At 37.7% G+C, this 25964-nt stretch overlaps 1 protein-coding gene across 2 annotated transcripts in view; it reads right to left on the reverse strand.

Annotated features, from left to right (window-relative positions):
* Positions 1–3449: 3449 nt before the first annotated feature.
* Positions 3450–25964, reverse strand: part of LOC121328839 (calcium/calmodulin-dependent protein kinase type 1-like) — a 49638-nt gene continuing 27123 nt past the window's right edge. For both annotated transcript variants that reach the window (XM_041273932.1, XM_041273933.1), the window contains exons 3-12: positions 19850–19981; positions 13389–13463; positions 11203–11341; positions 9913–10039; positions 9680–9755; positions 9148–9260; positions 8099–8177; positions 7867–7954; positions 7086–7224; positions 3450–6264 (exon numbers count right to left, since the gene is read on the reverse strand). In XM_041273932.1, the coding sequence (XP_041129866.1) occupies positions 6161–6264; positions 7086–7224; positions 7867–7954; positions 8099–8177; positions 9148–9260; positions 9680–9755; positions 9913–10039; positions 11203–11341; positions 13389–13463; positions 19850–19981 (1072 nt within the window). In that variant the 3' untranslated portion in view covers positions 3450–6160. The remainder of the gene's footprint in view (positions 6265–7085; positions 7225–7866; positions 7955–8098; positions 8178–9147; positions 9261–9679; positions 9756–9912; positions 10040–11202; positions 11342–13388; positions 13464–19849; positions 19982–25964) is intronic.

Consider the following 25964-nt stretch of genomic DNA (forward strand, 5'->3'; position numbering starts at 1 on the left):
ACATTCACAAACCGAGCTTTTTACTGGACAAAATGGCCAAAGTAAGTTCTAGAAGGTAATGGCCAGATTCAGAAATATCTAACACTATTTATTTCTACAAGTAAGCCCTTTACAGAGATTTTGCATAAACAATTTCCTTTTTTGGGGGGAGGGGGGGCTGGTAGCATTTGATGTTTCTTTTGTTGAATTATTTAATGATTCCCCCCCCCCCCCCCCCCCCCCCCCCAACATATTTGGGACTTTATTTATTTAAAATACTTCCCACAATAACATGATAGGCCCTACATTGAAAATTATGAGGGAAATCCCCAATAAAAACTACAGTAAGAGTGGCAACTATACTACTCTGTGTCCTCTTAAAATATCAAAATTCACATTGCTAATACAATCTTTAAACCTATATCAGCAGCTGAAATAATCCCCTTTCTGTGCGACTACCACATACCTGTAACTGAGTTGAGAATGGTTCCTCTACCATTCTTTGTGGGTCATACAAAAAACAACAAACATGTAAGAAACCTCTCTCGCTGTGATTAGAAGTACATGACAAGAACATACAAACACATAGGTGTCAAAACTCTTTTACAAGGGGTTCACGATTGGTACAGTATATAGTCTCACAGCTAACTTTTTTTTTTCACAAAGCAGCACTGGCACAGTATCCTTTCACACATGTAGCAGTGTTTTCACATATTTTAGAAAGTGTGTCCACAGCAGAAAATTAATCAGTGTTGAGTATTTCAGTGCTTATTGCACACCACTGATGCAGTGACACAGCTGACATCATGGTCCAGAAGACTGACCCTTGATTTGAACAACATCTCAGTAGGTGATGCTGTGTTTGCACCAAGGCTAGACAGAGGGGGTGAAAAAAAATACAGTAGCTGTCCCATGTTAGCCAGTGATGTATTATCTGCACCCTGTAGGTAAGGTAATTGACTACCTTGTTTCTGTCCCAACCCAGCAGTAAGACTATGTACAGCCAGTGCTGGAAAGGAGATGTGGTACTTCAGTTGGACTGACATTTGCCATTTTTTTTTTAATGTCATATCCATCATAAGAAATGATGGCCAGAATGTATAAATAACTAGCATGCTAGAAAATTCACTGCAGATATATATATATATATATATATATATATATATATATATATATATATATATATATATATATATTCTAAAAAAAAGTTATAACCCAACTATTCTAAAAAATCTTTGACATTTTATGTCTAGGTACCAGTGTATGCAATCTTCCAGTAAACAAAAGGCTTGAGATGTGAACATTCCTCGCTTCAAGATTGCTTTACAACATATAATCATATTGTTTTATTGTAATAAATATACACCTATAAAACAGGTCATGCAAACATTAGATTAACACTTCTTTCACGAGAGATACTGTGCACAGCATTAGCAAACAAAAAGCACAAAATGAAATTACCCTGCAGTTGTGGCACAGGGAGACGAGATGGCTCTTTTGTGGGGAGGGAGCTGTTGGTAAAAATCTTGCTTGTTTTTCTAACTCTACAATTTGGGTCCTGCTTAGGAGGGTTAGGGTTGCAGGCCTGTTCTGAAGGAGGTTTGAACTCTCTGTAGCCTTTTGAAGTACAGATTGGTCAGTCTCTTTTGGTTATTTGTCCTCATTTCTGATTGTCCGATATTATCATTTAAGTTAATGCTGAGTAGAATTAGATATGTTTATTCTCAAAACTAGTGCTTATAAACCTGGGAGGGGGCAGCAGATATTAATATTAATTACAAAGAAACATGTGAATTGTGATGCGTTTTCAATCTACTAAATTCCTGAGTACATTAACAAGACACTGTTCAGGCGAATCACATTGAATTGAATCATCTACAGTGTGAATCTCTGATTCACTTAAACAACAAAAAACATGGGCTTCTCAAATAGCCTGTTCTTTAGCTGGGAGGTGTAAGAATAAAACAAAAATAGATGTAGCTGCAATCATATATTGATATACACACATCCTTTTCATTGAAGGAATCCGAGTAAATCTGTGTGTCAGCGGTTCTTGATTGCAGTGGATCTTACCCTATGTCCCCCTGCCCTGTGTCCCCACCCCCCTCCCTCCCAATGAAAGAGCCTATCTCTGGAGGTCTCTCTGGCGTTCAGCCAAACATGCCACTACAGACTCGCCAGAAGCAACACAACCAAGAGGTTTGAGTTTTATACAATATCAAGATATGCAGCAGAAATCTCTCATTTTCCTTTTTTTTTTTTAAATTCATTTATTTATTTATTTATTTTACAAGAAACGGCCATAAAATAGAAGCTTTGATTTCTTTTTTCTCGTTGCTGAAAGTCCTGCTAAAACATGCAGATAATCAGAACTCTCAGCACCCAGTCTGACATGGAATAAAGAGCGTGACCGAAGAACATTCCACAAGTGTTCCAGCACAATCAGGAGTGGCAGGGCCCTAACGGGATGGCACATGGACTTGGAAAGGGAGGAATCACAGCACCAGGTAATACCATACAGGTCCTGCACGACAGTGAGCGAGCCACAGCTTGCAGAGACAGACACCACATCTGAAACCATGTCTTTTAAGATACCGTATCTGTAAAACTGAACCATGCCATGGTTGTGCCAGAAAGCGCTGACGTGAAAACTGAACTAGAAAGGAAAGTTCCTACACACATCTAAGTAAAGAGCGTTTTGTCCTCAACTGAAATAGTTTAAGGTGGAAATAAAAATGGCTTTACGGAAATAAGTAATTAGGTAGATATACGAGACCCTTGAAGGACACATTGTTTGCTTCTGTGTGTGTGCTAAAAGACAAAGGCTGTCAATTGGACCCTTTTCATGCAGCACTGTTATAATCCTATACATGTTCAAAGTACATGTAATGTGAGATATATTAAGATCCTCTTAATTAAGATCCAATGGGAATTTGGTAAGGTTGGAAATAGGTAGGATAATCCACTTCTGTCAATATTTAACTCACCATCAACCTCAATCAACAACCCCTTTTCAAGCTTTATGTATTTTACTTGTTGGACTTACAGTAATAACTACCTCTTGACACCAATGTCATGTTAACTAATTCAAATGTGTTATGTTTAAAAGGATAATTATGTTTAAAATAATATGAGCTGGGTACTGTATATATAATCCTATAGACAAGTTATGTGCTAATTTTAGTGGATGTGTAATTACTTTGTTGCAATGAAAATTATTCCAACTTACTAATTAACAATTACAACTTCCGTGGGCTCTAATAAACAGTCATAATATGTACATAAAACTGTTTCCATAATGTAAGGGCATATCTGTTTTTGAAGCAACATGCTTCTGGTGTGCTGTAGTCAATTAGTGAGCTGATTGAACTTGGGCTCAAGACTCTGACATCCATGGAACCCAATGAACAAAAATAACTCATGAAAGGAATTTAAAAACAAAAAGGTGAAATAATGAAATAATACAATGATAAGGATTAAAAATCATTCATTAACATTCTTTAATAAAAGTGACTTTACAGATGGAATGACATTTCAGAGTTTAAAATAAAAACAACACAAACAAAAAAAAAAACAAAAAAAAGACAAAAAATGTATTTTTTGCATATTTATCACTGTTATTATGCATGATCCTCACGTAATCCGGTTATTTGTCTGTTTTTTTGCTTTGCTTTTGAAGCCTGATGCTTCTTTTCAATCAGACCTTCAGCATATGACATATTTTCCTGTAATATACAACACATTCCAGTTAATTTGGCTGAAGCTAAGTTATATATTTGCCAATGTAAATGATTGTGATATAACGTATTACTAATCTAAAATATAGTATGTTATACATGTTATTTATTTATTTATTTATGCAAGTATGTATTTATTTGTTTATTTATTTTACACAGGACAAAAAAAAATATTAACAGTCGTCAACAATAGTTTAGTTATCTGGTGACACACACAAATGACAGGGGATTAATATGAATCTGTTTTACTTGGGCAAATCAGTCCTACAGTCTGAAATACAAACGAGTGACTAATATTCGTGGACATTACATTTTAAGTACTTGGCTCACGAATAGCAGCATTTATAACCTACTTGAGAGAAATCTTTTTTGGCGATGTACTCAAATGGCTTACAGAAGCAACAACCTGCAAAAACGTTTTGTGCTTGAAGTGCAAAGAAATTCATAGACGTACCGCACTAGATTTAAATTTTGCAAGGCCAAGTATGACTGAAGATCTCTGTACTATGAAAAAAAGCAGACTCCCTTAATGTGGTGTACCTGTCAAACCAAAGGAACTATTTTGGAAAAAGTTTAATCAACCCAAACTATAGAATGTATTCTAATTATTATTAGTACTACAAAATTACTATTTTGTACAAACTTGATCTGATATTACTGTAGATCACACAAGTACATTACCATGCAAGCAGCGTATGGTCAAGGTGGTTTGAAATTGAAATAAAAAGCGTGGGGTGAGTGACTGGGCATTAGGATGAGCAATGACGGGGGGGGGGGGGCAAAGACTGATGCTCGTGATATTTTATGAGGACGTCTAAGACTGAAAACAACTCATAAGTAAATAGCAGGTTATCAGTTTTGGGATAATATAATAAATGGCCAAACAACTATAGTTCCAAACCTCTCACAGGATTATTACAAGTTAACTTGTGAACTCCTTTTCACAGATCTCGTCACACCTATTTATGGGCATTAGAACTGAAATTGCCCTGAGTTTCAAAAAAACAGCCTAATGCATTAGTGTCCATTTGGTGTATGTGGGATTGGCCCCCAGTCTGTGGATTATGTGACCAGAAGGAAAAACTGATGTGTACACTTACTGATATGTGAGTGACGGAGAAAGTTGTTTATTTTATGTCAACACTTGAAGGCTGATGAAAAGGTAGTATGACTAAGGGAGTACCCCAGTGTCAAATGAGGAAAATGTATGGAAGAACTCAGGTTAGCTAGCAATAAGGACATACAGTACATTCTAGATACTCACGGCTGGACTCTTGTCCAGGCTGCGCTTTTTAAGAAGCCCTTCGGTGGGGTTAAGTGGAAGAAGTAGTATCTGATAATGGGTGCCAGATTTGGTTTTTATGCCAGTGACCAAAATAATTCTTCCTAAGGGTACATGTTATGGGTCTTCTTTTTGTCATCAGATTATGTAAAACGATAAAGGCCACCCTACTTGAGATGCAACTCCACCTGGAATTCTTAACAAAAATCTACCTACCTACATTACTTTGATTTAAAAAAACATTTCAATTAAAAAAAACAAAACAAAAACATATCTGTTTTAAAACCGTTCATAAATAATCACCGTTTCTTGAATTTTTAAGATTTTCAATATCATCTCAACTATTTAAGTTAGAAGACCAATTATTAGTGCAACAACATGAAAACTGCTGTTTGCAAGGCACTGGGGAACTGAGAGCAGGACTGAGAAAATGACAGACTACTTAGGATTTTAATTCAACTGCAGTATTTTAAATGCAATTTTTAAAATTGTTTTAATTACTGTATTGTCGATGAAAGCTTATCATATGCAAGAAAATCCACTGTTAGCCCACTATTAATCCCAATTATAATAAGAAATCACCCTATCACTGCCGCGATGAAAAAAGAGGATTAGATGGCTTATGCTGGTATATGTGGCTTCTCCTATCTCTGTTTATTTGATGGTGACCAGATGACCACGAACTGTAGGTTGGGGACAGGGTTCACTGTTAGCATTTTATTTTCCTTTGTATTCTATTTTTTGTCTTTTAATGCATTCCAATTTGAGGGAATGAAGGTTTACGCGTATAATACATCTCTAATTTATCCTAGTCACTACTACCACTACCTTATCCTGGTTAATGGACAAAAAATTCAATACAAACAGTAATAAGTAAAAAATAAAAATTAAAAAAATAAACCCCTAGCCATAACCTTTCAGAGACTTTTTTTTTTTTTTTTACCACAATACCCTTTCCACCAAACAATCCCTATACCCCAAACCCCAACCTAAACAAATGTTCCCTCCAGCATCTTACATCATTGGCAAATTGTCCCTCCCCACCCTGTATTCTTTTAACAGCACCTCCCCCTGCTGGAGGGTGCTGATATAACTCTATTCCTGGCCAGACTGGGATTCCGGGCTCCAGTGTTTACTGATTGTGGGAGTGCAGATTCTCTGCTCAGACCCGGCTGGCTTGATGGCAGCGGAAGGTGCAGTTTGGCAGCACGTCATGCTCTGCGCTCTCCTCTGACTTCTCTGAACACTTCCTATCGCAGTGTGACCCTGGAATTTTAAAGCAAACAGAAATAGTTTTATGTCAAATACCTGTTAGAAGGAAAGGTGTTTTTGTAATATTGTTTTCTATTTTATATATTGCTATGCTTTGTGTATTTCCTTAAATTCAATGTAAAGGTAAGCTTGTGGAAAGTTACTGATAACGGACACATTTCTTATCTGGGTATGATATATGGAGGCTGTCAGTGTCTTGTACTCTCCTGATGTAATCTGTAACAGTAATATGTCTTATTAGCAGGGTGTATGTCCGTTTATTAGAAGGATCAAGAGGATACCAAAGCTGTAACGGAGAAAAGTTACAAAAGAAAGAATTGTTGAAGAATGATGTAACCACAGGTTAGATATAAAAAGGCTTGTTTAGGGATTCTTTTAGACTACAGGAATGAAGACTGCACACTTATTTGTCTCATAAAATGGTAATTCTGCACAAGTAATGCCTTTTTCGTATTGCATGCTGATTTTGAAGTTCAATAAAGTATTAATATTAAACGACTCATTTTTGTTTTGAGAGAATCATTCCGGGTTAATCCACAAAATAGGACTCACACCAGTGAGCCAGTTAGAATGGTGCGCGCAGCCTTGAATCAAAAGGTCTAACTATACATCTGCTAAAACAACAGCGGCACTCAGTGGTCAAACAGATTTATTGCAATCTACTGAATGAATTATGAATGACTCATGGATGGATATAATTTGTACTGAGAAAAGAAAAAAAAAAGTTTAAAAACATGCCTCAACATCTCCCTTGCCCAATGCAAATGATCTGTCTGTATAGCCATGGCACCTTGGTCCGATTCACGTTCACTCACCGTTGTCCTCTACCCCCTCTGGCACTAGCAGCTCCCCATGGCTGGGGCTGCTGGGCGTGTTCTGGCTCGGACCCTCCTGACTGGTGCCCAGCTGCAGCCGCCTCATGTGACGCACGACAGCCGTGGCATTAAACGCTTGCTATAGGAGAAACACAGACAGACATTCCATTCATTCCTTAACCTACAGAACCAGCTGGGACAGGAGTTCATAAACAGCAAAGGTTTCTATTATAGGGTTAGGAAACTGTGACCATTGGTGTATGAGGGAATTTCGTCATGACTAGAAGCGAACTGATCGAGGCTAAGAAATAGGGCTTGTTTACTCAAGAATGTCGGTAAGGTTTAGCTTCATTAAAAGGATTATCAGTCCTCCAAAGCAAAGGTTACTGGTAGTTTTCCTGCATCTAATGTCTCAAACACACAATGCAAGCTAACTGATGTATCCTTTCATAGCCATTTCACAATACTGTAAGCGTGTTCATTCTCAGGATGTTGTAACCTCTTTAAATACATGTAAATGCAAAGTTCAATACAACAACTGGTTAGCCCATTCAGTTACCAGCCAGAACGTATTCATTAAATGGTCAACATGATCCTAATACACTTAACTTGTGCAAATGGATGTAATAAATGAAGTGTGGGGCTATATTATATTAATGTACGTGCCAGTGATATAGGGCACAATAGGCTGTGAATGGATTAAAAACAAACAGACTAACTTCCAGCCCAGTGCATGAACCTGGTTAGAAATGGGTTAAATGAACTCATTAATAAGACTGACCTTCCATTTACTTTTGGCAAAGTTCTTTTTAATCTGAGCACTGACAGATTCGTGGATGTTCTTGTCCAGAGCGGTGTCTCCAGCAATCCTTCAGAAGACAAAGACACACGTCACTGTGACCGTTCCCCTTTCACATGCCAAGCATGCAGCAGCGCATAGGCTGAATTGAACTCAGTGATGATTTAAAACAAAACCTACTTAGTTACACAAAAATAAATCCAGTCTATCGTACCAGGGGTGCTGCAGTGCCAGGTCACAAGTGTACCGCTTTCTTGGGTCCTTCTCCATCAAGTGAACAATGAAGTCTTTGGCTGGGAACAAAAAAATAAATAATGTAATTAGGGCATCTGATTTTCAGTTTTAACTGATGCAAATAAAAAAATAAAAAATTTTAAATAAAAAAATCTAAAATTGGTGTATATCCAATAAACACCGGAAAAACACTGGAAATGTTTACTCTATTCACACTGACTTGACCCCTTTCCCTGTGAAATAAATAAATAAAATACCCACAAAAGTGCAGCTAGGCAACATCCTGCCTTCCTGACTTGTACCTTGCATTGATTTCTTCTGAACACTTTAAACCCACCCCAACTACTGAGCGGCAGAAAATCCCTATATTTCTATTGGAGGATTGTAACACATTTGCTAGATTAAAAACGAGATGTTCTTGATGACAAGATTTAAAGCTATATTACAGTACTATAGATAGTACTTACAAGCTAATGAAATTAAAACCAGGATTGCAAATTGTGGCAAAATGTAAAAAAAACGCCTAAACACACCCAAACCCGTCTCCGTGACCAGAAGGATTTCATTGTGGAAGATAGCAAAGGAAAGAAGGTGCAACTGAAGTGTGCAAGTACTGTCGAGTTACTATACATATTACTGATATTACAGTAACCGAAAGCAATAATTTAATACAGTATATAAAAAGCGAAAGCCCCCCAAAAAAACAATTCACATATAACTTGAAAATAGCTAAAAATAAACTCCAAAAAATGTAATTAATAAAAACCGAAAAACAGAAGCCCTAAAAGTAATATATACTCTATATAGCAACTACATTTTTACAATCCATTTTCTAAACCTTATTACATTATTACAGCTATCAAAATAGCACAGTGCTCGACAGTGTCAGTGAAAATATTTGACTGCAATTAACTCTGCTTTCCTAAATTAGACAATGTCAGTTCATACTGCAACTGACAGGGCAGAAATACTGTGGGGAGTAACTACAAACTACACCAACAAATCAATCATATTAAAAATCAAACTTACCTGAATCTGAGATATCGTCCCAGTACGGAGAGTCAAACTCGTATTCCGCTTTCAGTATCTGCTCGAAAAGCTTGGCATCGTTCTCATCATAAAATGGGGGATAACCACACAAACTGCAGGAGGAAAGTCTGTGATGAGATTCCGTTTCATATAGATACAATGGATTTTAAAAATTAAGTGTTCCAAATATACAAGGGGCTAGGTGGCTCATTAGATATGCACCACAAACCTATTGGTGAGGTTATAACATATGTATTTAATTCTATTGGTTTCAGTCCCGTTTCCCATATTGCTAAACCACCAGAAAAAGTGGAATTTGCACTCTTTCTTGACAGTCATAGGTTCAAGGACTATTTTTTTTGCCTGTCTTGGCATATGGGTGTAGGACTCTTCTGCAACCTAGTGCGACTTCAGGTCATTTAACAGAGCAGATGTTGTATTTCTACCAGCTTGTGGTCATCGGATGTTAGTTCTCAATGCAGATATTCTCAGAGATCATGCTGGGACATTCTGACAGAGAGAGGCTACTCACAGGATATAAGCAATGACTCCTATAGACCAGCAATCCACTGCCTTACTGTACGGCTTCTGAGCCAAGACTTCAGGCGCTACGAAACACAGGGAAATGAGCATTACAGGCTGTTCTAAATATCACCAACATCATGTTATATACTACTGAATGTTTAACATTCCCTGTATATTTTGTTTTTAATAACAATAATAATAATAATAATAATAATAATAATAATAATAATAATAATATACCCACATATCCTGGCGTCCCACAGGCTGTGGACATCACACTTCCAGACCCTTCGATCTTTGACAATCCAAAGTCACTGATCATGATCTTTGAGTCTTCATCCATGCTGTAGTATAACAGGTTCTCTGGCTAGACGTGGAGAATACAAGCAATGTTACCGAGGGGCAGTGCAGCCGACCTGTTAAGACTGCACACTGCAGACTGAGCCAGGATGGGGGGAAAACTCCTTCTGCTGTCTTACTTTGCATGACAAAACCTGGTTAATCAAACTTTTATAATCATTGTGTTACTTCCTATATTGGCACTAACAGTACAATCACTGGTCCCTCTTTTTTTCTGTTGAAGATTTTGATTTTATATATCAAAGACAAATCCTAAAAATTGTAAGCTTCAATAACACTTTAAAAAAACAGCCACAAATTCAGTTTTTCGTTAATATATGGAAAACTACAAAGCGGTGTGTAATTCAATATGTTATTGTAACATTACTCAGCAAGTTTCATTAGACTTTATGAAGCAAAATGTGTTCAATCTGTAGGGTGATGCAAAACTTTTGGCCGTAGCTGTAGCTACATCCCACTGTGAGCAGGTCACTGTCCCATTTTCATCAAATGTACTTCAATCATTTATTTAGGCTAACAAGCCACCTGATAGACAGCCTCTCACTTACAGGGGACTTATTTTAGGCAGGGGAGAATCAGTTACAACAGACAATATGGCCAGGCTATCGTTCCTTCAGTCCCATTATAGTACAATCCTTTACAGGTAGGTGCAGTGGCAGTCAAGCTATATATTCAACATGGGGTTGGATTTAAAGAAATACATTTTGAATTTATAATTGGTCATAGGAAATGGAAAGAACGTGTAGTAACTCCATTGACCTCATTCTCTATATCACTTATGATATAGTTATGGTATACTAGAAAAAAACACCTAGTCATTTATTTTTTTTGCTTTTTAACCTGTAGTTAAAACATATTAACACCAGTATGGCTGAACATTGCTGCAGGATGTCTTGAGTTGCAGCGTGATTTATTTCTATTATCCCAGCAAAAATTATTTTCATACATAAATGTATGTATGTATTATTTGTTCTTTACTTTTGTATGTGTTTCTTACTGTAGCTGCTTACACTGGACCCCCTTATACACGAGATACTACATCTTAATGAGGCTTGCGAGTGACATTTCAATAACTAAAGCACAATGTGAGAAGGCAAACTGTTTTCCTTGTTGGCAACACAAAGCAGCAAGGTGTCAGCGTGACGTCAGCGTGGTGCCGATGCTGCTCACCTTCAGATCCCGGTGCACGATGCCCATGTCGTGCAGGTACTTGACGGCGTCCAGGATCTGCTGGATCAATTTGCTGGCATCTTTCTCTGTGTAGAAGCCCTTCTCCACAATCCTGTCGAAGAGCTCACCCCCAGAGACCCTGCAGAGAAAGCAGCAGCAGAGCGTCAGAAAGGCTGCCCCCCTTCGATGCAGTAAAACCAGGCCCAGAGCATTTCCAGTTAAACTACAAGACAGCTCTGCGGCTGTGGTCTGTTTTGTAGTGAGTCGAGAGACCCAGTTCTGTCACTTTACACTTCACTCCACTCAGCTAAATAAAAAGGTTCTCAATAAATCTGGTAGCACCCATATCCAGTTTCTGTACTGGGTTTCAATACCCTGCAAATTACAATACTGTATTTACAATTGCACGATACCATGGATGGGCACCAAACGAATCATTTCACCCTTGGTTTACCAATCTCCAAATTTGTTTCAAATCTGCATGCAGCTCCTACAACTGGTGACATTTTCAGCCTCTAAACCTGCACCCCCTCCCCATTCAGCAGAAGCAGCAGAAGCAACAGCCATTAGCTGGTGAGCTCTGGGAGACTCCCTCTGCGAGTCTCTCTGAGAGCTCAGCCCCTTGCTCCCAGGGGACAGCACTGCTTTGATTTCCTGGAAATATCACTGCTGGAGGAAGGCTAATTAACTGGACAGAGTGATTAATTCAAGGAATCGCTTATACACTTTCCCCAGGGACCACAGAGCACCAGCAGAGGACACAGCCTCTGCATTGCTCAGACTCTGCAGCCTGAATGTGAAATGCACAAGCTACCTGCTGAGAATTCTTGGAACACTGCCTTCCCATGTGGTTTAAGTGTTATGCATGCCTCTAGGAGGAGCTAACCGCATTGGACAGAATCTGATGTACTGTAATAAAATCTTTACCTCATGATTCACCACGATTTGTGAGATTCGGGGCTTATCTGCAGCCTCATCTAATGATGTTGAGGCACTTTTTGTACCATTTGGAAAATCGCTCTTTTTACATTTATGTGGGTGGTCTCAGAAATAACAAAGGTGGTAATGTTAGTTATGAGTTTCAATCCTAGAAATGGCTAGTTTACATCCGTTAATCTCACTTGTTTTGTGTTTAACAAAAACAGAAACCCTCGCTTCTCTTTTAGAACACTTGGTGGAGATCAAAAGCTCCCAGTACACCTTGAACAACTCAACCACGACCACCCTACCCATCTGTGTCAGACCAGACTGGCTGCAAACTGCAGCTAACTCTCCATGCCATGCCTTTTTAGAACTTGAATAGCAACTCTTATCTACAGCAGCCTACCACAGTGCCTGCTGATCCCTCCATGTTGTATCTTACAGGATAAAGGCTGTCAGTATCTTATTGCAGTAATGTACTGACCTGTAGTCAGCTGCCTACATTATCTGTACACACTTAAGACACCTCTTTTCATTAACTTACACACCAGACAACAGTATTGAAATCAAATTTACAAAGTGCCAAGCAACTCACTCGAAATTCCTTAGATAATGGTAATCCTGTGCGTCAATTTTACTTAATACTACAGCATGTGGTTTTAAGTCTTAAATTCCTCATCTTTCCAACTACTATTAAAAGTGTTGCCAAATGCCTTAATACTGTGGTTAAAACTGGAGGGCTATACCCACTTACTGCACTTGTTAAAACCATAGTGACTAATAGTAAAGCTTAACTTAATATGCTACAACATATCCAATCTGGTCGTGAACCAGAGTGCTTGTCAATCCCAATGCAGGTGTGTCCCATTAACCTAACATTTCATCCCTGCCCTTGCTTGCTTTATTTGGTGGAGATTCATTATGAATTTTCCTATGGGTAAAGTTACTGTATCTGTCTGTTTAAACTGATCACTTTTGTATTTATTTCACAAGGTACTGTGAAAACTGAGGTGAATATATTGAACTGTATGAGAGCTGAAGGTGTTTGCTCTGTCCTCTCAAATATTAATCAGCAAAGGCAAAGGTTTGGTTTGAACAGCATAGGCTTTACAGTATTTAAAAGGACATCGAAATGCTGTTCGGGAAATGCAACTTCAGCTTTACATTTCAGCTTTGCTTGAACCAAACCGTAGGGTGACCTGAAGAAAAAGATTCTGAGCAGCAGGAAAATGTACAAATAACAACAAAAGCACAGCGAGACTCACAGTTGCATGACGAGGTACAGGTGGGATTTGCTTTCGAAGATATCCTCCAGAGAAACAATGTTTGCATGTTTAATTCTGGAAGACAAAAAAGAAAATAATAAGAACATTAAGTCACTGATGAAAACACTAATCACATGTTAAACATCAGCAGAGGAACAGGTGTCCAGGTAACTGTTTTTCTCTAGTTCACACTTGAAGGACCCGGCTACAGCTGTGCCAAGTACCCTGGTGGCCATGAGTCCAATGGTGAGGCATCATAAAAACCATGCTTAACTTTGACAAACTAAAGGTTTGGAGTGAAGGGCAAATAGCTGACAGACCGTAGGCTTCCCAGCAAAGCTAGGTGGTCTGAGAACGTTGAGCAATACAAAATTATATATATTATATAAGACTTCGCCAGCAGAAATGAGATTATAACAACATGGCAGTTCATTTTACTGGGTGAGTTCCCACATAATCATTTGTTTTTCTGCACTTCTAAAGTGGAACAGCAGCTGGGTGATATTTTAATTAATTCAATTTAATTTACAAACATGGCTCAAATCAATGAAACTGTTGTTGAAGACAGAAAAAAATAAACACATATTTTCAATGCACATGCAAAGTGCTTCTAAATTAAAATGGTGTTGAGCATCTTTAATAGAAAGCTGCATTGCTGTATCTGTGTTGCGCAGTTATGTGGTGCATTGTTGTTAAATGGCACTTAAAACAAGGCTTTTGTTTCCTTGACTCGTCTGTGCAGCTCTCCTCAAACAAAACGCAGCAGACGATTCTCAGAAATTGAGTTTGACCTGACAATACTGGGAGATCAACCGAGAGAGATGGGATAGGAGGCAATTGTAAGAAGAGCACTCGTGGATGGTATTGCCGTTGTGCTAGCAATTTATGTAAATGTTTTTACTTCGTTGTGACCTGGTGAAACACAGCAGAGCTAGGATTACATTTTATTTATGATGCCACTTCCCTGTTATAAAAAATGGGATTTTCCAAAATTGAAGCCAAGACTAATGTACTGTACAGTACTGACAAATATAATTGTACATTCATGATAAGTATTTTCAATAATACAGTTAAGAACCACTGTAAATTATTTTTAAAAAATCATTGGCTTTAAGTACTGTAATCTCATGAGCTTTTCTGAGACTACTGACTCTCCATTTCTAAACTTTACAACAAAAACTTAAAAGTGCACCTGTGAATTTTAGTAAAATATGTTTCTGAGACAGCAGTCATTATATCTGGGGGCAGCTTCTTTACTTATAAGCTACTTGTATAAAACGAATGGTGCAGTCGATTATATGTTGCCATCCTCAGTCAGTCTGAATAGGGCCCATTTTATAGTCTTGGACCACTTCAGTAAATAATAATAAAACAATTTAGAAAGTGTTTTACCCTCCCTGTATCAGGTCTTGCAAATGCATTTCTCAATAATGGTCAGACAAACCTTTTCATTCCCTTACCTGTGTATTTGAGAATATGTTTTTGAGCACAATTCCCAAATGGTTCAATGTTTTTGGGGACTGAGGGAATGAAGGTTACAGAAATCAGATAAACTCCTGTAATGTTCTTCTGATTGATAATTCTCAGCCCTTAATTGAGAATAAAGAAGAACGTAACACCCTCTAAAAGCAAGACAAGCTTTGTGTGTTTGAGATTTACTGCAGAGTTGAGTCACTGCTTTTTGTAGGTGTCAGTATTTATCTCAGACTATTGACTTGCCCTCCCACACTTATTACTTCTGAATGGTGCTCTTAAGAAGTTTCAACTGAGTTGTCCTTGTTTAATACGTGACTCTTCATAACATAAAACGCATATATCGTTTGCCAGTATAATCAACAGACTTGATTGCATCCTGTATTGGTGGTCAATTGTTTAACAGTTGTAAGGCTTAGGGTTAGGTGGCTGTGAAATTACCATGAGCAAGGATATAAAGGGAGGTTAAAGCTATGCATGTTTAAGCCATTGCTGGCAACGAGGCCTGAGACATGTATTTATACATTTTTGTAATATTAGTTCAGATGCACTGCATTAAGTGCTGTGTTATACAACCAGACTTAGACTATAACCATAAAGAACTGAAGAGGACAACTGTCCAAAACTATCTATCTATATATATTTAAAATAAATAATAAATTAGTCTTTGCTGCATTTCTGAGTCACAGCAGATGTAGGTGTTTTTTTGTGTGAAGTAAAAGGCTCCCACTCCCACACAAATGCAGTGTCGTGATTATTATTTTACAGAAAGCCTCAATGTTCTGAAAGAATGGCTTGACCTTGGAAGGCAAGACTTTCTCCATTTTTGTATGCATTCAGGTTTTTTTATGTTTTATGTGATATTTAGAAAAGAAAGAAGTTCATACCAGCGCCTTTTACAACTCCTACGCGAGAAGCCGGTTTGTAGGATGAAACGGAGGTAGGACTAACACAGAAAAAGCAAGTGGTTTGGTCTAGTCTCAGGGCTGAGTAGACTATAGAGAAAGATTCCTTGTTTAGAAGTTTGTCTGATCTTCAGTTTATTTTGTTTGATTTAGTGGATGAATTACAGAGAACATCAAAATAAAAGAGATACATTTGTAACACATCTTCTAGAGAGCATTCGTATTCATCTGCAAAAACAGACAATGCAATTCCAGATAGTGACAGAAACGCCTCGTTAAAAAGGTTATTGGATGAACGTTACACAGACAGACAATACCCAAGCAGATAAGACAGTGGTGCATAGTGACTGAGACCAAGGGAGCACTCTCCATGACTCAGTGAATGAAACAGTGCCACATTGGAAACAGTGATGTTGTCCAGAGAAAAAGAAAGTCAATCTGTTTAGCATTCTTCTCTGTTTAGTCAAATGCGTTTCAGTTATTAAACAACACACACTTTAGATAAGCCAGTGTTGTTTGTCTATGGTAATAAATCTTAGTTAGAATATTGTTTACCCATAGTTTAAAATAAAAAAAACAATAAAATCACTGGAAAATGTGAAAGAAGGGTTGTATTGGGGCACAAAGCTGGTCAGTGGCTTAAATGACACTAAACACTCTTGGTCCTCTGCTCTTAATCCCTGACAAAAATGTCTCCTTATTGCGAATAAGTTACAATCAAAAAGCAGTCGATGCAACATAGGGAGAGAGGGTGGTGCTTTACAAAAAGCAGTATGAACCTTTATATATATATATATATTATATATATATATATATATATATATATATATATATATATATATATATATATATATATATATATATATATTACAGATGGCAGAAATGTAAGTATAGCTTTTAGTTGAAATGACAATTGTTAACGATCGAAGGAAGTGATACGCCTCTACAATATAAAAACAGTATATGTTTTTTGATGAATAATGCCAGACACTGAGGTATATGAAGGCATTTGCTAAACTTGTTACAGCAAGTTAGATCATAATTTCGGCATCTACAGGGTGATCGGAATATCTGTCCTGAATGCTTATTACTGACAGACAGCAATTACATAGTTCTGATTACTGAACTTCACAAGCTAGAAAACGAATGAATCAATGAATGAAGGAATCAATTAATTAATTAAACAGAAAATGAGCAGAGGTTAAATGTCTGATATGGCAGATTGTTCCCTCGATATAAAACACACTGCTGATTTAGTGGTGTGATTGGGAGCCACATCAAAAGGAAAGTCTGAGCCTGTGTTTTTCAATTGCTCAATTTATATATGGATCCCTTGTATTGCAGAAAGAACAGACAATCCCCAGTCTGGCCACCATGTGTCACAATCACTCCATCAGAAGACTTTTTACAACAGAAAATATGGAGCAATGAACAAGCACACCCTGTCAGCCTTTTCTATTGCTGTCAAAATCACCCCTGTGAACATATTCATGCCACTATATTTACACTAATATTTGGAAGTCAACGTAAAAGGAGTTTATAAAAAAAGGCTTAGCCTAGCACCTAGGTGACAGGTGTCCACAACACCATGCTTCAAATCAACCTAACTACCAACGCAATAGCACCCAACAAAGTATACACTAACACCTGGTGAGGAATGCCTTGGGTCGTTTAATAGAAAGATGACACATACTTGTACACAAGCTTTTTTTAACTAGAAAAAAAAAATATATATATATATATATATATATATATATATATATATATATATATATATATATATATATATATATAAAGTATATGTATATATATATATATATATATATACACACACACACACACACACATATATATATATAAACCTCAGAATATCAGATGATTTAAGTTATGACCATCATTTAATCTAATACAAATAAAAGAGGCATTATTGTATTATTGCATTATCCCATGTTACATGATACTATAAATCAAGACAGATACTGTAGCTGCCAAGACTAATATACTTCGAGGATAAACATGCACCATTGTTTTTTTAGTGGCTATTATAGGTGGGGCCTGTTTCTTGTCTAATCTGAAAATCCTTTTAATGTGAGAAGTGTTTTTTTAATAAAGCCTGTTTGTGCTCAGCAGTGCCTCAGTACCTCTTTCTGAATGGTTAACAGCCCTAAAGAGAAGCCCAGGAGATCGAAAAAGAACATTAACTGTGGTACTTAAAGTGCTCTTTACTTTGCTTTTATTAAAAACACTGACATTGAGGGCACACAGCCTGCTCAAATCTCTAGGCCCTACGTTAGTTTCACCTTCAGCTCCCTGTTGTCACCTTAGCAACTGATCTGGCCACTACAGTTCATTTGGAAACTTAAACTTAACTTTTTTTTTTAAATTTAGGTTTGAACTCCACCAAATAGAGCTGTACCATTTTTAATTCTCACTTTAATACAGTGTCCTGGTCAACTTCTTAATTATCTGATTAGAAGCAGAGACTGAACCTGGATGCCCATTAGTAGACATATATGATGGGATTGTGCTGCAGTCTAATTTTAATTAGAAATACACTGGAGCCTACACCTGTAGTGGTATAGGTTAACATATGTTGACTGAAACCCTGGTCAGCATACCCAAAAGAATGCAGTCATAGCCATGAATGTTCTGATTATTTCTAATTCTTAAATCAGACTGGGACTGAGGCTCGAAGAATGACAGACAATATCCCTCCCACTGGGATACTCAGTAGTATCAGATCCATGCTTATTAAATAATATCACTACTTCTTAGTCATGGAGCCAGTAAAAAATAAATCCTTCATATAGACAAACTGGTATTCTATATACTGTGTGGCCCTGTGTGTGTGTGTGCGTGTGTGTGTATGGAGTGGGCTGATGATTTAGGAAGTTGGCTAAAAGTTGCTTAGCACACAAAAAAAGAAAGAAAAAAACAGCAGCCTGCTTATAAATAATATGTTTATCGATTGTGTGTCTTCACTGCTTGACTGAACTCCAGAAATGAATCATTTAAATACTGGACAAATTCCAACACAGCGCAGAGCATAAAACAGATACAAAAGCTGGCTACTTCACTTTCCCTTGGTAGAGAAGCTCTTTGAATTTAATTGCCAAAATAAAATGAAAAATACATACATGAATAAATAAACACATACATAAATAAATAAATAAATAAAAGCTCCACACCACTAAAAGTAAACAATATGTGGGAGCAATATACTGGCAACTAATGTATTTATATTACATAACAGTTATGACTTGTAGCCTTCAACTGACAGCATTAGCTTTTTGGGGAAATTCTTCTCTCGAGTGAGGACAAGATAACTTGCCTGGAAGGAGGACGAAGCTGCAACTCTTTTTAGCTGATGGACCGCAGAGGGAAAGCCAATCCCCTAAGTCGCAGTAACTGTTTGAGGTGGGTGTATTTATTGTATTAAAGTCATTATATGAATGCCAGGTTTAGTATGAAACTGCAACTAAAATGCGTTACCATTACAAGACCCCAGCGTAACTAACGCAGAGCACACACCACACTATTTACAAGAAACTGTCTCTTCTCATTCACACTCAACACAGTGGTAGGGTAGAGCTGCTGCCTCAAGGCCTATGTATTTTGCTGTATCTATGGAAACAGTGCAACTAACTAAAAATAGGAATATCTCTGTAGATCTGACACTTTAATAACAGATATTATTATATTATTTGGCTTGATTGCTGTTATTATTTATTTTGGCAAGGATTGTGAAGTTATGATGTCAAATATCCTTATTTTACTTTGGTACACTGGTTTAACCTCAAAAAAATTGAAAACAGGCTTTTTCCATTTATATTTCTGTTTCCCCTCGTTGCAGACAGGATGTGTCTGGGATATATCTGACTTCTTGCTGCCCTGGTAACCGTGCCCTTTAATTAATATCAGTGTGCTACTCTGTGGGAGGAGAAATCGAGAACCATGTTCCTCACGGAGCTTTGCAATTGCAATAACTTGGCATGTCATTTCCTCCTTCTGCAAAGCTGGAGCCAATTCAAGTAGGAAATGCAAATCAAAAGTCCTGTACTGATATTCCGGGTGTATACTCACTTGTGAAGGACGGCGATCTCGTTCTCGATGTTGTTCCCTTTGCCCTCCAGGGCTTTCTTGGTGATACACTTGATGGCAACAAGCCTATTTGTTCGCTTCTCCTCTGCTAGAACAACCTCCGAGAAGGCACCCCTGAAACACAGAGCCCACTGTTAGAGGTCATAGATAACCATAGGTTAACATGGTCAGAGCAATGTCTCAAAACTATAAAAATAAAAGCTCACAAATAATTACTGGTACTGAAGCTATATTAATTGTCAGCAAAGTGTAAGTGAACCAGCCAGGAAAACACAAGTCGTCTTCTTTAAATTGGTTGGAGCTCGTTCTTTGCAGTATTTATTTATTTTTTGCTACACTGCTATTACAGGAGACTGAACCATTACTCGTCTGGCCTAGTGATCAATTCGACTGTGACAGCCTCCAACTAATTAGCCCCGACAACAGAGCACCAGGCAGTGTCCCTGTGCCTGTCACCTCCTTCATATATGGAATTGAATTTCTATCCAGTGAAGCTAACCATTTGCACTGAGCAAGACAGGCACAGTGAGAGAGAGAGAGAGAGAGAGAGAGAGAGAAAGAGAGAGAGAGAGAGAGAGAGAGAGAGAGAGAGAGAGAGAGAGAGAGAGAGAGAGAGAGTCTAACAGAAAGAGACCATGAGAGACAGAGAGCGAGGGGCTAGCAAAAAAATATTTGAACCATTAAAAGGGGGGCCTGGACTTAAATCTCTTAGACTTCTAGATTTGAATAAGAGGTCTACTTTATTGTCCAGAAACAAAAAAACAAACAAATAAATAAATAAATTATATATAACATTTATTTATTTTTGTTAGTTTTTTTGTTTCTGGACAATAAAATAGACCTCTATATTTTTTTTTTGTTTTTAATGTTTTAAGAAGAAGTAGACTATAGTGAAAAGACTGCAATTGAAGAGAACAGAAAAGCTTATAGAACATATCTACCATATGTATCATTTCAGCAACAGGTAATGGAAATGCATTCAGTTTTATCCCAGGGGTCCTTTCAGAGTTCAAGACAAAGAAAGAATGTACTGGGGGTCAGTTCCTCTTATTCCCATATGGGGCCCAGGTTTCCAGGAAGGGATGCCAGGATTCCTGGAATATTCTGTGACAGTAAGATTCCGAGATAATTCCAATTATGGAAGGGAGGAGGGACAAGAGGGAGCAGTGTAGAAAAGCATCTGAACAGTTTGGAATTTACAGCACTCATCTTGGGCATCCTCTGAACACACAATGCTCATGCTTGCTTAATCTGAAGTAGAGGGGTGCTATTTCAGTGCAGTAGTAGCACACAGTAGCCTGCAGGAGTTTTTTTTTTTTTTTTTCTAATTTAAAACATGAAACAGTGGATTTGCATCTGGCTATTTGGTATACACATTTTTAATTTTTCTGTCAATTAAGACTGCAGAAAAGATACAGCAAAGAACAAAAAAAGTAGGAATAAAAAGGAAAAAGAAAACATTTCGTCTCTGTCAACGTGTTATGAAATGAAGCAGTTGCCACATCATTCTCTCCACACCAGCAGAATCTATGTGAGCTGCTATACAAAAAATAAACAAAAAAAAATCGACTCTATATACATACACATATATACGTATATATTGCACTTCTCTATTATAATGGTTGTTGCATGACTTCAAAAGATTTCAAATTGTCAGGGCGACACTAAAACAAACTGAAGGAATAAAAAGACACAGAGTACTGATTTTTTAATTGAATTTGCTTACTTAATGGTTTAGGATATGACAGTTGAACAGGCTTGTATTGCTGAATTTGTGTGGCTGTTATACTATGGCACATGGAATTTAGATTTTGGTTTTAACTTACGCAGACCTGCCTCTGCATGCATCCAGCCAACTGTTCATCAACAATATTCTGGAACATTTCTGCTTACAGGATGGGGACTCTTTCCCAGAGTAGGAGGGAAATAGGCTGCCCCACGAGATCAGTGGGCTAGGCATGATCAGAAGCAGCCCACAAAGCCACAAGTTGCCTGTGGCTTTTCTTGCTGCAGCCCCTCGTCTGGATATCAGGCTGTCTTAGTTTTTAATGAATCGTAGCACAGGTTTGAAGTTGGCTCTTCCATTCCAGCTCTTTATTCCAACTGTGTTCAAAATGATTTATTTGAACCAATTTAACCTTCATCCAGGTTCTAAAGTATTGAACTATTTTATAAAACTGAATTGTGTATATTCATCTTGAACAGCAATGGCTCTCCAGGAATTGAGCACCCCTGGATTTATTGTACAGTCAATTCAAAAGCTACTTTCACTAGTTTTTAACATTAGCAGTTTAATTTCCTTGGTGCAAAATGAACTTTGAAGTAAAGACTTTGACAACTCTGGTTCTTTGTATTTAATCTACACAATGCTGTGTTATCTAAACAGTGTTTATTCCGTTGATGCCAGTGCCAACAGAATATTCTTAAAATGGGACGTGTTCCCACTTGGTCTAGTTCTTTTTACACAAATAAGTCATACTTCCCAAGAAGTAAGCTTAAGGGGGTTCCTTCCATTCTGAGCTACAGATAGTTATAAAGGTTATCATATGCCTAAGGCAGCATGAAGTTTCTTAAAACTGTACCAAATGCATACCTTATTCAATAATATTTAGGATAGATTTGTGGTACAAAATAAACAAAAAAGAAAATATACCTTCCACAAGCGTAGCAGCTATTTAAAATGTAAAATCTATGTTGCATGGTTCATGTCGCTAACAGCAACCTGTGGCTAGACAGCTGCCTTCCTCCAGTATTGCATCTGCTATCTCATTAACGACTCTACCAAGAAAAAGACATTCGGTGCATTAAATCAATGCAAAATAATAATGGTAATAAAAAAAAGACAAATAAATAAGAGGGTGGCCTGTCTGTGAGAATGAAAGGTCGGGCTGGAGGTAACTGAGGTACAGACAGGAGGCTGCTTTCACTGCTAGACAAGCGCTTTACTCAGGGGATCCTGCCTCAAGCACGTATACTGGCATATATCAGATGACCTCCATGTAACTGGCTGCAGGCAATGTGGCTTGTGTCTAATTGATTGATTGATAACTGAAGGCTGTACCATTTCTTCCTTGGAGCATGCATGGGGTCTATCCAACTGAACTAAACAGCATCAGAAATCAAGCCATCTTTTATAAAATGTAAATATGAGGGCTTTGTAAAAAAAAAAAAAAAAAATTAAAAATCTCTATCTAGTAACTGTGCTTGTGAGTTATCTTTGGTTTAGGTATGGTCTCTTCTGTCAGTAAACATTACTAGCATTGAGATGAACAGTCACCACCCTTGTAAGCTAGAAGTGGAAATAGTTCTTGAACTGGTCATTTTTTACCCCCCAGAAAAAAATCTTTTTGTGAAAGCTTGCTTGCAGACAGCCCTCATTTCATGATGTCAGTAACAGGGAAATGTTTTCAGATCACTTTTTTGCTCATTTACTAAAAGAGGAGCATCCACACCAGTAAAGTTTGCCATAAGAATGCAGCCTCCCTACAACAATGCACTGCAAATAATGTTAGGAGTACAAACAGGCTCCAGATCCATGACAATTAATCAGAGCACCATTCATAATAAAGCACTTCAAAATAGGGCAGTAAGGAAGGAATACCAGTAAGAACATGTGTTATTCTGTTGTCTTTTTACAAGGTTGCTGGTATTTATAACTCCTGCATGGAATAATTATTACCATAGCTGCATGCTAGTTCATATAACCACATACAGTAGAATATAATCCACTGAGAATAAGATAACAAACAAAATCCTTATTAAAGTTTCCTTATTATTTTCATTGATTTTCTGTTGTAAAGCACGGCATTGCTGTTAGATATGTACACATTTCCTGCCAGATTTTCTTTCTCAGTCATTCTAACCTACTTTTTTTTTTTTTTTTAAAGCAGCTGCAACTCTGAGACACATAAGAAACACAAACCAGACAGAGGAGGACAGAATGTAACATTCAGATCAAATAAAAATAAATAATTCCAACAATTTCCTACTTAACATCTGCTACAGTAACCCTTTGTTAGTATGTACATAGCAGATCTATTTGCCTGTAAAGATAACAAGCCAGAACACAGAGAAGTTACACACTGAAGGAAGGTAAACTAAAAGGAAGCTTTTCCCCAGCTCTTCCCTCTGCACCTCATTATGACAGAGTCCCAAACCCTCACTTCCTCTGTAGCTCTGTATAAATGACTTCAGAAGCCCCCGACTCCCCCTCACTCTATGTCCCTCTGTACCTCCCTATAAATAACTTGCCAGACAGCTCACAATCTTTCGCTCTACCACTTCATGGCCATTTACTTTAATGGAAAATGTAGAATTGTTTACAGTATTTATAATCAGAACATGATAAACCGAGTGACAAAACCAGTATCCTACCCAATTGCCTAACATTTCACTTATTTTGCATAAGCAGCCTGTGGCGGTACCCTGTGTTCAGACCTGCTACCTGATGTCATCCACCCCTCTCCCCTAGGCTGAGCTTCACACTGAGCATGACACCTTCACCTTAATTTGGTGGGAAGAAAGAGGGGGACTAAAAACAAACCAACCGTAGAAAACGGAATTACAGAAACAGAGTCAATCTGCGGCAGCTATGCAAGCCTCTGCCAGTGATGGAAGCATTTCTGATCCACACAGACAGGTTGGAAAAAGCGTGGGCTGACATTTCATAGAAATTACAGTGTAAAAGACAGTTTGAGCCCCCATTTCGAGTCCTTTTCAGAGCTCTGCTGTTGCTCTGCGCCAAATTCTGTAGCATCAGAAGATATTCCTCAGACTGAATACAGTGCAGCAAAGACAAACAGATATTCGCTGAGCTTTGAATTCAGTGTGGAAGTTGGAACAAAACGCACAGCATTATTACCACAGTTCTCTGTAGGATCACTGTAAACCTAATATTGTAGGAAGACTAAACAAATAAACTAAGAAAAAATAAATACATAATAAGTGGAAAATCCAGTGGTTGATTCGCGTGAGCTAATCTCTGTGAGTAAATGGCAGAATCAGTGGGGGATATTCACAGGGCAGGGGATTCTGGTCACTGGAAGACAATTCCACCTGCGATAATCCCGCTGTCTCTGAGAATAATCTGCTCAACCACTTCTAAGAAAAGGCTGGAGAAAAGGCTGGCATAGAGCCCCACACCCCTGGCTTGTCCACCTTTAATTCTAAATACTGTATATACGGAATATTTTTTCCAGTCATGGTGGCTTATGAGTACACATGAAGTTTTACAATAACTGGCTTTTTTGTACACGATTTCCCAAAGAAATTATTTTACCTAGCACACAGCATAACAAATGACACAAAATATGCATTTAGTTAGGCTGCAGGTAGCCAGAGCGTGTGGAAGCCAGCCAATAAACACAACACACCCAACCAGTTTAAACACATCACTTCAGGAACACCCTTGTGGTGAAACTGAATTTTCCTATTGCAAATGCTCTGCCTAAAGGAATTTTGCTTAAAAGAACACCTTTTTGGCACGGATAACGACTGGTTGCTGACCGACTCAAAACTGTACTGTTTTGTAACTGGATAACCAATCACCATCAAACTCAAAAAAGTGTGTAGGGGTGCTGTGCTAATAACCATTGTTGAAATTAATTATTGATTTATTACTGTTAGAGCCACTGGTGCTTTTTTACCTTATGTGGGGGTGCTTTGTTAATTAGTTTGTCAGTTTTATTACCTTTCAAAGTATTCATTTAATTTTTATTAGATAGGAATTTGCCAATTGCTAAATATTCTAAATACTACAATTTATTCAGTACTTGGCGCTCTACTATTTACTGAATTCTCAGGCTTTGGGCGTATTTAAATCTTTACCTGTATTTTTATAATGGTCTTTTAATCTTGGTTTCACCAACAAACAGCAGTCCTTCTGTAAATGTGCCTGTATATTCTACATTTACTGAAAGATTTCATTCCTGCATTGATGTTTTCTGTAAAGTCATTTGCCTGGTGTTTAAAGCGACTACGGTTACCTAAGTCAAACAAAGTCATACTATACCAAGATAGTGTATCTCAAACACAGTTTAAGTGAACTATGACTGCCTATATGCATGAGGTGCAAGTCATTCTCTTACGGAAAACAGTC

This window comes from Polyodon spathula, chromosome 16 (assembly GCF_017654505.1).
Source record: "Polyodon spathula isolate WHYD16114869_AA chromosome 16, ASM1765450v1, whole genome shotgun sequence".
Classification (NCBI taxonomy): Eukaryota; Metazoa; Chordata; class Actinopteri; order Acipenseriformes; family Polyodontidae; genus Polyodon; species Polyodon spathula.